Source organism: Aquila chrysaetos, chromosome 22 (assembly GCF_900496995.4).
Source record: "Aquila chrysaetos chrysaetos chromosome 22, bAquChr1.4, whole genome shotgun sequence".
In the NCBI taxonomy this organism is placed as follows: domain Eukaryota; kingdom Metazoa; phylum Chordata; class Aves; order Accipitriformes; family Accipitridae; genus Aquila; species Aquila chrysaetos.
Window position 1 is genome coordinate 15544473 of NC_044025.1, and position 12022 is coordinate 15556494.

The following is a 12022-nucleotide window of genomic DNA, read 5'->3' on the forward strand; positions in this document are numbered from 1 at the left end:
GACTTGTCCTGATTTAAAGTACTGGAGCTGCACTCAGGACAGCTTCCCACACCGTGTGCCTGCCTTGTGGGGTCAAGTAGCAGTAGCCATGCTGGCTTTAAACCAGCCAGCTTCTAACTGGTCTAGGTCCAAAGCTAACCGACCATCTCCATACTAGTCAGCAACATGGGCAGATGCACCCAGAACGGCTCCAGAGTCTGTAAATATCAGTACGGCATTCACACCGGGCGCAGGGCTGTACAGATGGTGGAGCTGCCTTAGCTTTCCAGCGTCCCGCTCCTGTTCCTGTGAGCTTGCTGGCCTGGTCACAAAGCCACCAGAGTGGTCATTGACTCCTAGAGGACTCTCTTTTGGACTAGTCAGGTCCTTGGGATGAGCAACGCCAGAGATTGTGGCAGGTCAGGAGAGAAAGGTACCAGCAGGAAGGTGGGGAGGGAGCTGGCATAGCACCACCAGCACCGCAGCCAGCAGCGTGTCCCTACAGAAGCACCAGGTTGCCCCCCTGCGCCTTTCGTTTGCCCCTCCACGAGGACCACGAAGGGTGGCTCAGGAGCTGCTGCCTCTCACATGCCGCTCTCTGCCTTTCTCACTCTGTGTCTCTTCCTGTTCCATCTCTTCTCCTTGTTTTTCCAGAAAAGAAAGTCCAGTTCCAGCGTTCAGTTAATGGTGAGTGTCCTTCGTCTTCCTCAATGCCGATATTGCTGGGCCTCTCCACATGTTCCAGCTTCCCCCGTTTTTGGAAGTTACCTCGGGGTAGGGAAGAAGGGACACCGGGGTTGGAGGGAACATCCTCAAAGCCGTATCACCCACAAACCCCATTAACAGGGTTGGTGCAGGCACTTGCTGGCCACCAGCTGGTGGGAAGCCAGCCCTGGTTCTTGCTGATGGGTTCTCATGCCGTTTCTCCCAGTTCTCCTGACTCAGGTCTGCAGGCTGCATCGGTCCAAGGAGCCTTGGAGAAACACCTTCCATGCCTCTGCGGGGACTGTATGGTCATGGGACACCTTGCCAACCTACATCGGGGTATTATGGGTAATACATAAGCAAGGCTCTGCTGGGAAGAGCTAGCAGAGCCATTGCTCTAGCTCCGCTAGCAGAGTCGCCTTGATGGGGCTCCTGCAGAGAGACGGGGGGTCAGTACCCCCCTCCCCCCCCAAATCTGTGTAGTGCTCAGCTGTTTCTTGAAAGAGCTGTGTCTCAGCCTTCGGTGGTCCATGTGGGTCTTGGAAGCACTCTGTTTTATTGTACATTTCTCTCCCTACTCTGCGGTCAGTGTGGTCTCTCTCACTCCTGCACAGTCCCCTCTTTCTCATCCCAGCTCCTCCTCGCTGTGAATTTGTACATCTCTCTCTTTATCGTACAGTCAACATGGTGTCTTCCACCCCCGCACAGCCCCTCTCCCTGCCCCTCCGGCAATGCTCCTAGGAACCCACCAAACCCCCCCCCGGACCTGCCCCGTCTCTATCCCCACAGGTGTCGGTAGGAAAGGCAGCGCCGTTCCTACGAGACCCTCCACAGCCCAGCTCTTGTGCCCTTGGCTACAAGGAGTGGAGGTCAGGGAGGGCTCTGCCAGTGCTGCCCTAGAGCTGTGGTTGAGGACGGGTTGGACCTGCTGGCGTTTTCCTTGGTTTCTGTCCGTTGGCACAGTCGAGTGCTGTGGGGTCGGACTCGGGGGGCTGTCGAACACACGAGCTCCGTCTGGCGTGGGGCGAAGACCCCTCTCACCGTCCCATCTGTCCTTTCTGTTCTTTGCTCAGGAATCGTCGGAGAGCACCAACACCACCATCGAGGATGAAGACACCAAAGGTACCGGCGGGGGCACCCAGGGACGGGCAGGCTGTTCTGGAGGGGTGCCCTGGGGTCCTTAGTCTGGCCACCCCAATGAGATATTGGCTACTGCGAAACCCACCACCATAGAGATGCCTCAGGGCCCTTCAGAAATCGCTTTAACTCCTTAGGTGGTTTCACTGCTGGGTCGCTGCCATGAGCGGCTGGGGCACTGCTGGTGAGGAGGGGGGGCTCCCAAAACCAGGGATGTTCCCTGACAGCAGGCATGGTTATGGCAGAAATCTGCAGGGATAGCCGCCCAGCTGCCCGCTCCTCCAAAATAAATGGCCCTTTGGGAAAAGCCTCCAGGGGAAATCCCTGCCTCCCTCCCGCCCGCCTGCCAGAGCCAGCTTTCTAAGAATAACCCAGGGAATAATTTATTGGTGCTAATTTGTAAAGTCTCTCGACGAAGCAATCTCAGCACAGAGCAAGATGAACTTTGGCCTGACGTGAGAGTTAGTGGGACACTTGTTCTCCTGGGGAAGAGCTCCCCGAGAGCGGACGCGGAGGCAGGCGGTGCTCGGGAAGTGGTGGGGATCCCTCTCCTCCTTTCTGAACAACTCTCAGGAACGTGCTCCCTCTCCTTTCAGTAGCCATAATACAAAAAAAAAAAAAAAAAAAATTAAGTCAAGCATGACGCTGATTTGCATTTGAAGCAGAGCCTCATTAATAAGCCCAGGGTTACCTCTGACAGCTCCTCCTGCATCCTGGGGGGCCAAACCAGCTCTTGCAGCCCAGTCCCTTCCCAGCTGAGCTGGCAGCGCCCAGGGTCCCTGACAGCAGCTGCACGGTGCCGTGCCCTTCACAGGGTCCCTCCTCGTGTCTCCTGGGGTGGCTGCCCACATCACCCACCTGCCCTCCTCCCAGCTGAGACCTTCTCCTCCCATCTCGGAGGGAAGTGGGAGCATCCTTGGTCCAGCTTGCCCTGGCTGGCCCCTGCTGTGAGTTCACAGGGTAGAAGGTTCCAGATTGGCAAGGCTTTGCAGCCATGACTGGTCTGTGCCAACTTTTGGACCGAGGGCAGCTCACCACTCGGTGATTAAGCTTTTTGCTCTTTAGGAAAATACAGGGGTTTTCAGTTTTGCCCTGACATTGGAGGTCTTTCCTCTCCAGGGGTGAAGAGCCCTTCCCCACATCTCTCTCCCAAGTCACTCTCCTACTTTTTCCCTGGACAGTTTCCAACATCCCCCAATGTCCTGTGGTCTGTTTCTAATGAGAAAAAGATATCTCACCGATATTGCAACACCAGCACTTCTGGTTTGTTTTCTCGTTTTATTTTCTTTTTCTCTTTAAACCAACAGTACGGAAGCAAGAAATCATTAAAGTCACAGAGCAGCTGATCGAAGCAATAAGCAATGGCGACTTTGAGTCCTACACGTGAGTGTGCCTAGCGCGGGTTTGGGCTGAGGTGGGGGCTCAGCCTCCCGGAGCGGGTGCTCTCACTGTGACAACACAGCCCGGGAGGTTTTACTGCTGCCCAGGGCAGGGTGACCAGGTTGACATGGTGGTAGGGCATGGAGACCATCCAAGAGAAGCAGGGGAGATCAGTTTCCAAACCTGATGCTTCTCTCACACTAAGCTGACCACATCTCTCTGGTCTTATTATCATGGATGAGCCCATTTTCTGGTTTGCAGAAAGATGAATAACTGTAAATGTGATTTATGGTGGAAGAAGGAACATTGCATCCATGGTATCCATTATATCCAGATTGCCACAGGCTGCTTGGACGCGTAACTGCTTTCTACTCGCTGAGCTGATGCTTTTCAGAGTACACTTCTTCTGTGTCCAAGGCCTATTTAATTAGCGTGTCTGAGCGAGTGCAGGTCTTCATCCCTGCCTCAGAGAATTGCAGCAGGGATACTTTGATACAGAGCAGAGAATATGAGTTTTTCCCTGCTGTTTTTCTTTCTTACAAAGAAGATGGCAGTGTTTTGGGAGGTTTAATTGGAGATGGTGACTGATGGAGAATTCACCCTGCCTTGTTGGGGTCCCGGCTGTAGTCAGTGGGCTGGAGGCGAGGTGAGGTGGGCTTCATGCCGAGTGCAGGGATGAGGTCAGATTTCTGCTTGAATTACTTGCTGGTACGGAGGCTGCTTGGTCTCAGGCTGAGGAAGTCATCCCGAGCACGAGCCATTTGGGTTTTGCAGGCTCTCATGCCAGAAACAGTGAGATAACCTCTCCCTTTTCTCTCCCTTTCCCACCTCCCCAGGAAGATGTGTGACCCTGGGATGACTGCCTTCGAGCCTGAGGCTCTGGGCAACCTTGTGGAAGGCCTGGATTTCCACCGATTCTACTTCGAAAACCGTAAGCAGCCCCCTTGCCTCCCGAGGGACCCTTCCCACCACCCATGGGCCTGGCTGTGTCTTGACCTCCATCAGCTTGCTGGAGAGAGGAGGGTAAGGGTGGCTTTGGGAGCATCTCTGGCTGATCTGGAAGATCCCAGCAGGAGGTGAATCAAGCCCGTTAGGTCAACTGGGGCCGTGCTGTATGCAGAGGAGTTGTTTGGTTAGCTGCTTTCTGGGTGGACCCATCCTGAACCCACCTGTGCAGCATTTACTCAGCCCCTCCAAGCAGAGAGCCTAACCCAAGCATCTCCCCTTCCCACCTTTGCTGCTGCCCTGGGCAAGAGCCACCCAAACTCCTTCCCCTGCCTGAAGCCACTTGTACTTGTCCCCTCTCCAGTGTGGTCCCGGAACAGCAAGCCCGTGCACACGACGATCCTGAACCCCCACATCCACCTGATGGGAGACGAGTCCGCCTGCATCGCCTACATCCGCATCACACAGTACGTGGACGCGGGAGGGATCCCCCGCACCGCCCAGTCCGAGGAGACCCGCATCTGGCACCGCCGGGATGGCAAATGGCAAATCGTCCACTTCCACAGATCCGGCGCACCCTCTGTCCTACCGCAGTAAGCCCTGTGAGGCTCCAGGGACGGGGCACGGGGGGGCAGGGAGGGCACGGCGCGGGCTGCTTGCGGCGTTGAGGCTGCAGAGGGGCTGGGATCCTACCCCGAGGATCCGCGGTGGGGAGGAGATGGCCGACCGCCGTGAGATGGCGATGGGGAGAGGGATGCTCTGCCAAAGGGATGGTCGAAGCAAACTCCCTCTCTTCCTGGTGTGTGTTTTGCAGCTGAAGCGTGGTCCTGCCCGTGTCGGGTTTGTCACTGACTGACTACCAAGGGGAGACCCCCCTCCGACATCTTCACCTATGGGACTTTGGCTGTTGGCTCTGCTGCTTGGTTCCCGCTGGAATAACCCCTCGCTTCTCACCGCGCACATGCAATGGCCCTGCCGGCGCCGCGCAAGCATCCCATCGAACCCCCCCACCCCGCTGGGGCTGTGGCGCTGGGCCCCCTTCCTCTGCATGAACCATGAAAACAGAAACCACGAACCTAAACCCGAGCATCTGGCCGGTGAGATGACACGTGCCGGGGTAAAGGCCTCCCCCCTCGGCTGCCTGGCGTTGGTGGGACCCCCCACTACCTAGCATGTCTCCTGAACTGGGCTCGGACTCATCATCCGCCTCCATCCCCACCTCTGCTGGGAGCCCCCCGAGGAAGAGGAGGGCAGGGGGACAGTTTTGAGCCATCCTGTGCCATACCCTCTCTGCGCGCCAGTGGATTTTGCTTTGCTGCTATTGAGGTCCCCATCTGTCACCGTGGCTCCCGCCTGCTCCCGACCCAAGCTCCCGCTTCCCGGCAGCCTCGGCCGGGGAACCGCGATTTAAACCTTTTGCAAAGTCCATATTCCACGCAGCCCCCCCGGGTGAGGAGGGCAGCGTTCGGATGGGTGAGTAAAGGCTATCTGTTTATTTTCCCTTCCCAGGAGCGTAGGCTGGCTCCTGCCCAGGAGAGCGAGTAGGTTTGCGCCCTGGCTCCGGGCGGCTGCCGTGCGGAGAGGGATGCTCTCCCTCCGTCCTCCCTTCTCCCTCTGGAGCAGGGACTGGCGAAGCCGGGAGAAGAGAGGAGGAGAAAGGCGACCGCTCCCTGGCACCACGTCGGCACAGCCGGGAGCCGGGGCTCTCCCAGCCGTGCCGTGGCGGTAGCGTCGCTCCCCGTGCCCTCCTCCCCACCCGCCGCCCAACCGGGATCCTTTACCCCAGCACCCACCCCTGCCCCTCGCATGCAGCACCCCGCGCTCCCCCGTGCCCGGCTCCCAGGCTGGGACTGGGACGGCTGAGCTGGCCACCGATTCAGGGTGCAAACCTCCATCGCCCACGTGACTCCTTCCAGCGACGACGAGGAATGCAAGCTTTATAAAGTAACAAAACTCTGCAGAATCTGGTCGTGCTTTGAAGAAAACGAACAAGCCTTTAGCTGTCTTCTACTTTGAGCGCATGCCTTTTTATAGGGAAAAGAAAATAACCTACCGTGTATTTCGTAACTTGATTTTGAGTATTTGCTGAAATGGATCTTTATGTAATAACTAGAAACATTCAACTGTTTAGGGCAGGGAGGGTGGGGGGGATTTTCGGGGGTTGCTGTTATTTGTTGCATTTACATTTGGAGAGGGGTTGCGCCGCCATGGTGCTCCTACCAGGGGTCCTGCGGCTGCCAGCCCCCACCCCACGCCGTGGCGGCTCATCCCATCCCGTCCCACAGCACCGGGCTGGCGAAGGCACCCACCTCCCCGGGGCACCCCCCTCCAGGGAAACCCCCCTCCCCGGGGCGCCTTCCCGCACCCCACGGGTCTTCCTGCAGGGCAAACCCAGGCGGTGGCTCTTGGGGAGCCACCGGGACGTGGCTTTCAGGACAGAAGACATGGCCGGGAAGGTGAATTTTGGTCTCGCCTCTTTGCCGTCAGGTAGAGGTCCGAGAGTGGGTATTTTTCCGGCAGTTCTTCTGTTTCTTGTTCTCTTTTTTCCGACTGGAACCTCTTTGCTCGTTGACGTGAGACTCCTGCAGCGCTGCTGCCCCGGGGGACTTTCTAGCTGCACTCTCTTCATCTGCATGGCGTTTAACTTTCTAGACGGTGTGTGTGTTGAAAAACAAAGAAATGAACAAAAAAACGCTTGTTTTGGACATAAAAAAAAAAAAAAAGGAAATGTTTTCTCCATGTAAATTCTGAGCGTGTATTTTGCCTTTTCTGTGGTTTTGAATGCTTTGCTCTCTGTCGAGGCAGGGATGGCTGCCGTGTGAAATGCAGCCGTATCCTTGCAGACTGCAAAAATATTTTCCCACTGGATGGAGGGGAAGAAATCGAAACTGCTGGGGCATGAACAGGCCCTGAGAGGTGTTTCGGTGTGTCCCGCTGTGCCGGCAGTGCGATGGTTGCTGGCAATGTGTGTAGGAGGTGCCTTTTTGGGGGCAAATCACACAGGTGCTCCACGGAGCAAATGTGCATCCCCATGCCCTTGGTGGACCTGTGCTGTTTGACTGTGGAGCTGCGTTGGCTTGCAGGAGATGGCCCCAAACAGGGAAATCCATGCAAGGAGAGGATTAGCTTTTAAAGTAGAGTTTGGGTGTTTTTACAGATCTGTTTTTCTTCCTGTAGTTACGTAGTGCTGAAGTTTTTTTCATTTTTAAAGGAAGGACTCAGCTCTTTCACAGTTCTCTCTCTCTCCCTCTCCGGAGCTGGCTCTGAAGCCAGCCACAGTGAGTGTCTTATCCACATCTTGATGCCCAGGCTCTCTGGGTGTCAAGAGTATTTTGGGGGATTGGTATGAGATGGATGAGGAAGGAGGAGGTCATGGCAGGGTTCTGCACGGGGGCTATGGGGCAGATGCCATTTCAGCCTGGTTTTGGAGCTGCTGATAGCTGTGGACCTCGGGTGGGCTGTGAGGGTGAAGCTGCTCCAGCAGCTGCTACTGGAGAAAGGACTGGGACAGGGGGTGCAGTGGGGTTTGCTGAGGATGACGGATGAGATGCTGGGGTAGATACAATCTCCTTTCACTGAGAGCCCACTTTGGGCAGTCACCGCTAGGGAGGAACATCTTGGTTTCCAGGAAGGCTTTGAGGTGTCTTCCTGGAGGTGGTTTTTCCTCTTTGAGGTTTCATCTCTCCAGGGACAGGTTCCTCTGGAGGCAGCTGGAGGTCCTTGCAACACCTAAAATGCTCCCGATCCTTTCCAAGGGAAGCAGAGTCTGGGTTTTCAACTCCTTCTAGTCTTCCAGTCAAGCTGAAGCCTGACCAAGGAAGACCCAACTTCCCAACCTGCCCACGCTGGCAGCATTAAGCACCTGCACTTTAGGGGTCTGTTCTGCCTGGTTTCTCTTCCCCACCTCGCCCTGCTTCTCCAGAGCAGGTTCCTGTATCCCCAGAGCATCTCTGAGCAAGCACTGATATACAACCACCCTTTCTTTCAGTAGCCATGGTGAACAGCTTCTGTCTCTGTCTTCCTTCACATTTCCTGATTTCTCTTAAACTCGCAGGAAAACTGAAAAAAATAATCATCAACTGCCACCACCTTCTTTGGCTCACAGACCCAGGGATACTGCCATTACATCTGTACTTTTAAGCTGTTGGCACCGTCCCTGGCATATGCTAACTGTCATCGCCCCAACAATCCCGCCGTGGTTCTGGGGATGACAAGGTCCAGGGCATGTTCCTAATAAGCAATATGGACAAGGCCACCTTGTTGGGATGGAGTTTACCACCACAGACCTCCTGTCCCCGTTGGCCTCAAGGCTGGAGATCAGGCTGCGGCACATTTCATTTTCTCATACAGACAGAGCCTGACTCACCTGGTAGTCTGGCTGTCTGGGTCAAAGCAAACTCAAAAGTCCTCCAAACTGATCATCTCTTCCACCTCTCGCAGACCACAGGGGATATCCGAGTGGAAGCACTTGCTGTGGTGGTCTCGGACTCCCAGCTCCACGGGTGGACTTGGGAGTCGCCTGTTTTCCCTTCAGGGTCCAGCTGCAACATCATAATTTCTCAGGTCTTGCTGGTGCGTCCGCTCTGGAAGAAGAAGACGCCATTCCTGGGCCTCTGTTCTTTGCTAGAGGAGCGGGTGCTCTGCTCCTTGTTGCGGCCAGGCACAGCCGGGAGAGCTGTCTTTTCCCCCCACCCCGAGTAAATGCCCCCTCTGCCAGGCACCGAACCCCTGTCTGACTCCAAACCTGCCTCCCCTCCCTTTGCCCTCCATGAGTTTATGCCCCCATGGAGCTCCAGAGGTTGGAGCAGGTAGCACCAGGCATCTGGTCCCGCTTTGAGCTCACGGTCTGCTCTGCAGCCCATGGCAGGATCGCTGGGGAGGACCACCAAACAGCAATGCTGCGTCTGAGAGGGCAGCCATAGAGACCCATGGACCAAGAGGTGTCTGTCAGCAGGAGATCCCATAATCATCTCCTCTGATCATCCCAGGAGCCGGGCTAACCCTTCTTCCCCATCGCAGGACACATCTCATGGTGTACACCACTCTCTTGATGCAACAACCATCCGGCAGGGAAGAGACCTCGCTGTTACTCGCCGTTACCTGTTTCCAAAGGTGCAGGTCCCAGCCCATCCGTACCAGACAGGGAAATCCAGACGTGAACAGGCTGTGGGAACATCAGAGGAGGGGCTGGTGGCCCCTCTGCCATCTGTCCCCCAAAGGCCACCCACCGGCTCCCTGCCCCTTGGCTGAATGTCCTTGCCACCTGCAGGTTGACAGGGAATGGGAGAGAGGGCGGTGGAGGGGGCTGTGTCGAGCGGCTCCTTCCTTCTTTGGGTTGTTGTCCCTTTTTTCTAACTGTTGCACAATTTTAGGGCTTTTGTAACATTTTTTGGACAAGCAGGGAAAATATGTTAACAGTGGTTTAAGAAAAAAATGAGATCTCTCTTATATATTATATATATATAAAAAAATATATACTTACAGGAAATCTCTATGGAAATATTTATTTAAGATGATCACAAAAAAATATATTGTAATTAAAAGTATACCAAGCTTTGTCACATAACAAAAAATCAGGCCCCGGGGAGGGGTAGCTGCCTGTCCCCTCGTGTCTGTCAGTCCGTACAGTTGCAGCTGAAGCCTTTCTCTTATCTTTTTGTAAGTGCACTCGAACTGTCGAGCAGTGTGACCGTGTTGGATTCAGCGGGAGCTTGATGGGGGGGAGGGATTGGTTTTGTTTCCTTTTCCTTTGTTTTTTTGGAACCTGTGGCTATGAACAGAATGATCACTGCTCAAATCGGATGTTCTATTTGGGGAGGGCGGCGGGGGGACCGGGAGCGGGGTGGGTGCGGGAGGGAGGGCGAGTGTCAGTTTTATTCTTGGTGTTCAAGTGCAATAAATAGCTACTAACTTCTGAGCATGGAAACGGATGATTCTCCGTCACTGCAGTGACTCAGACCGTCTGCCACCGCCTTGTCCCCCTGTCACCACGCTCCTGTCCTCGAAAGCGTCGAGGCTGGGACCAAGCCTTGGCCGGCGGCTGCAGGCAGCAGATGCCTTCCTCCTGCCTGCGGGATGCCGGGACCCTGGGCACTGCCTGCCCCTGGCCACCAGCGTCCCCGGGAGAGCCCGGGGCTCGATGTCACCCCCACGCCTGGCTCACCCCAACCTGCCCCTTTCCCCGGGGAGAGGGCTCTGCGAGACCCCATGAGCCGCCGGGAGGTGGGGGCCGAGCTGTCACCCTCGCCCACCGGGCAGCGAGAGGAGTTTGGGGGGGGGGGGGGGGGGGGGAGCTGGTGCTGCAGGGGCACAGACCCCCCCCCCCCCCTCAGCCGAGCCCAGGATGGGTTTGGGGGGGCTCGCAGGGGCAGCTGCCGGGCTTTGCCCGGGCAGGCAGGCTGGTACTTTGGGGGGGGGGGGGGCTGGGGACGGGCTGCGACGGTCCCTGTCCCTGCCCCGCACACCCCAGTCCCAGCCGCGGTCCCGCTGCTCGCCGGGGGTGCCCCCGTTGGGGTGCGGGAGCGGGTGTCCCCCCCCCCCACCCCCCCCAGCTCGCCCTGCGATGTGCCGCGGCCCCAGCAGGTGTCAGCAGCAGACCGCTCCTGTCACCGCTGTCACCCCCCCCCCCCCCCTTCCCCGGGCCGGGACAGGCAGGGCGAGGGGCAGAGGAGACCCAGGGACACTCGGGACTGCCCCTGTCCCCCGGTCACCCCCCCCCCCCCCCCCCCCGGGCTGTGCCGAAGGGTCTTGCGAAGCAAGAGAAAGCAATCCGGGAGAGCAGCGGGACACGCTGGGGTGGAGGTGGAGGGGGGCAAACCAGCAGGAGCGGAGGGGGTGCCCGTCTCTGGGGATGCGGGGAGGATGGCATCGGACCCCTGGCCGTGCTGCGGTGGAGGATATAGATGCACCGCTGGTCCTGGGAGCTGGTCCTGGGAGCTGGTCCTGGGAGCTGGTCCTGGGAGCTGGTCCTGGGAGCTGGTCCTGGGAGCGGTCCCGTGCCGCCCTGTGCGCAGCCGCTCACGGCCCGGGGGACGTGTCCTCCGGCTGTGCCGCTGCCCCCGCACCTTGTGCCCTTGGTTTCCCCTCACCACTGCCAGCTTTTCTCCCCCCACATCCCCAGCGTCCTTCTCATCGCTCTGCAACGCAACACCGATTGATGGCAGCCGCCAAGGGAGAGCCCAGAGCATCCCAGAATTACCGGGGGGATTGGGGGAACGTGGCAGGACCCCACACGGGTAGGAAACAAGGTCAGAAACACGCAGAGACCAAAGCAGCTTGCTCAGCCCAAGGCACCTCCATCTCCATGCCGTGGGGAGGTGTCAGGCTCTCCCGGTTGCTCTGGCACGTTGCGGCTGGCAGCGACGCCGCGAAATGCCCGACCCCGTCACCGGCTCCATCACACCATGCAGACCCCACCGTGTGCCCCTCCTGGGGCCAGCCCAGCCCGGGCTCCCCAGTCAGCACCCACAGTGACGGCTGGGCAACACCGTGACCTCCCGAGGCCTCCTGCTCGGTAAATAGTGTCAAGGTTAGAGCGAGGGATTCATTGGGGCCATAAATGTTTATGGCAGGCCCTCCCCGCTCCCCAGCCGCCACGGCCTGAACTTTCCATCAGCGACACTTTTATGGCTGGCCTCTAATGATTAACCCAGGGGCTAGCGGCCGAAGGTGCTTTGCAGCACGGTCGTGCTGCCAGAGCCCCACGCGCCCGGAGAAGCTGGGGCTGGGGGACCCCCATCATCCCCATGGGCTGCAGCCATGGTGGGGTATGGCGAGGAGGCTGTGGAAAGCCATCGGTGGTCCTACAGGGAAAAGGAAGGGCAGAGCCGGCCAGGGAGGGAGCTCAGCATCCCCGGCTATGGGGAGGCAGGCAGGC

At 57.6% G+C, this 12022-nt stretch overlaps 1 protein-coding gene across 4 annotated transcripts in view; it reads left to right on the forward strand.

The window, feature by feature from the left end:
- CAMK2A (calcium/calmodulin dependent protein kinase II alpha) overlaps positions 1-10063 on the forward strand; it is a 37041-nt gene extending 26978 nt beyond the window's left edge. The window contains exons 14-19 of one of the 4 annotated variants that reach the window (XM_029998066.1): positions 634-666; positions 1758-1806; positions 3129-3204; positions 4038-4132; positions 4511-4748; positions 4961-10063. In XM_029998066.1, the coding sequence (XP_029853926.1) occupies positions 634-666; positions 1758-1806; positions 3129-3204; positions 4038-4132; positions 4511-4743 (486 nt within the window). In that variant the 3' untranslated portion in view covers positions 4744-4748; positions 4961-10063. The remainder of the gene's footprint in view (positions 1-633; positions 667-1757; positions 1807-3128; positions 3205-4037; positions 4133-4510; positions 4749-4960) is intronic. The other 3 variants (XM_029998067.1, XM_029998070.1, XM_029998068.1) reach the window with 3 other exon arrangements.
- The last annotated feature ends 1959 nt before the right edge of the window (positions 10064-12022 follow it).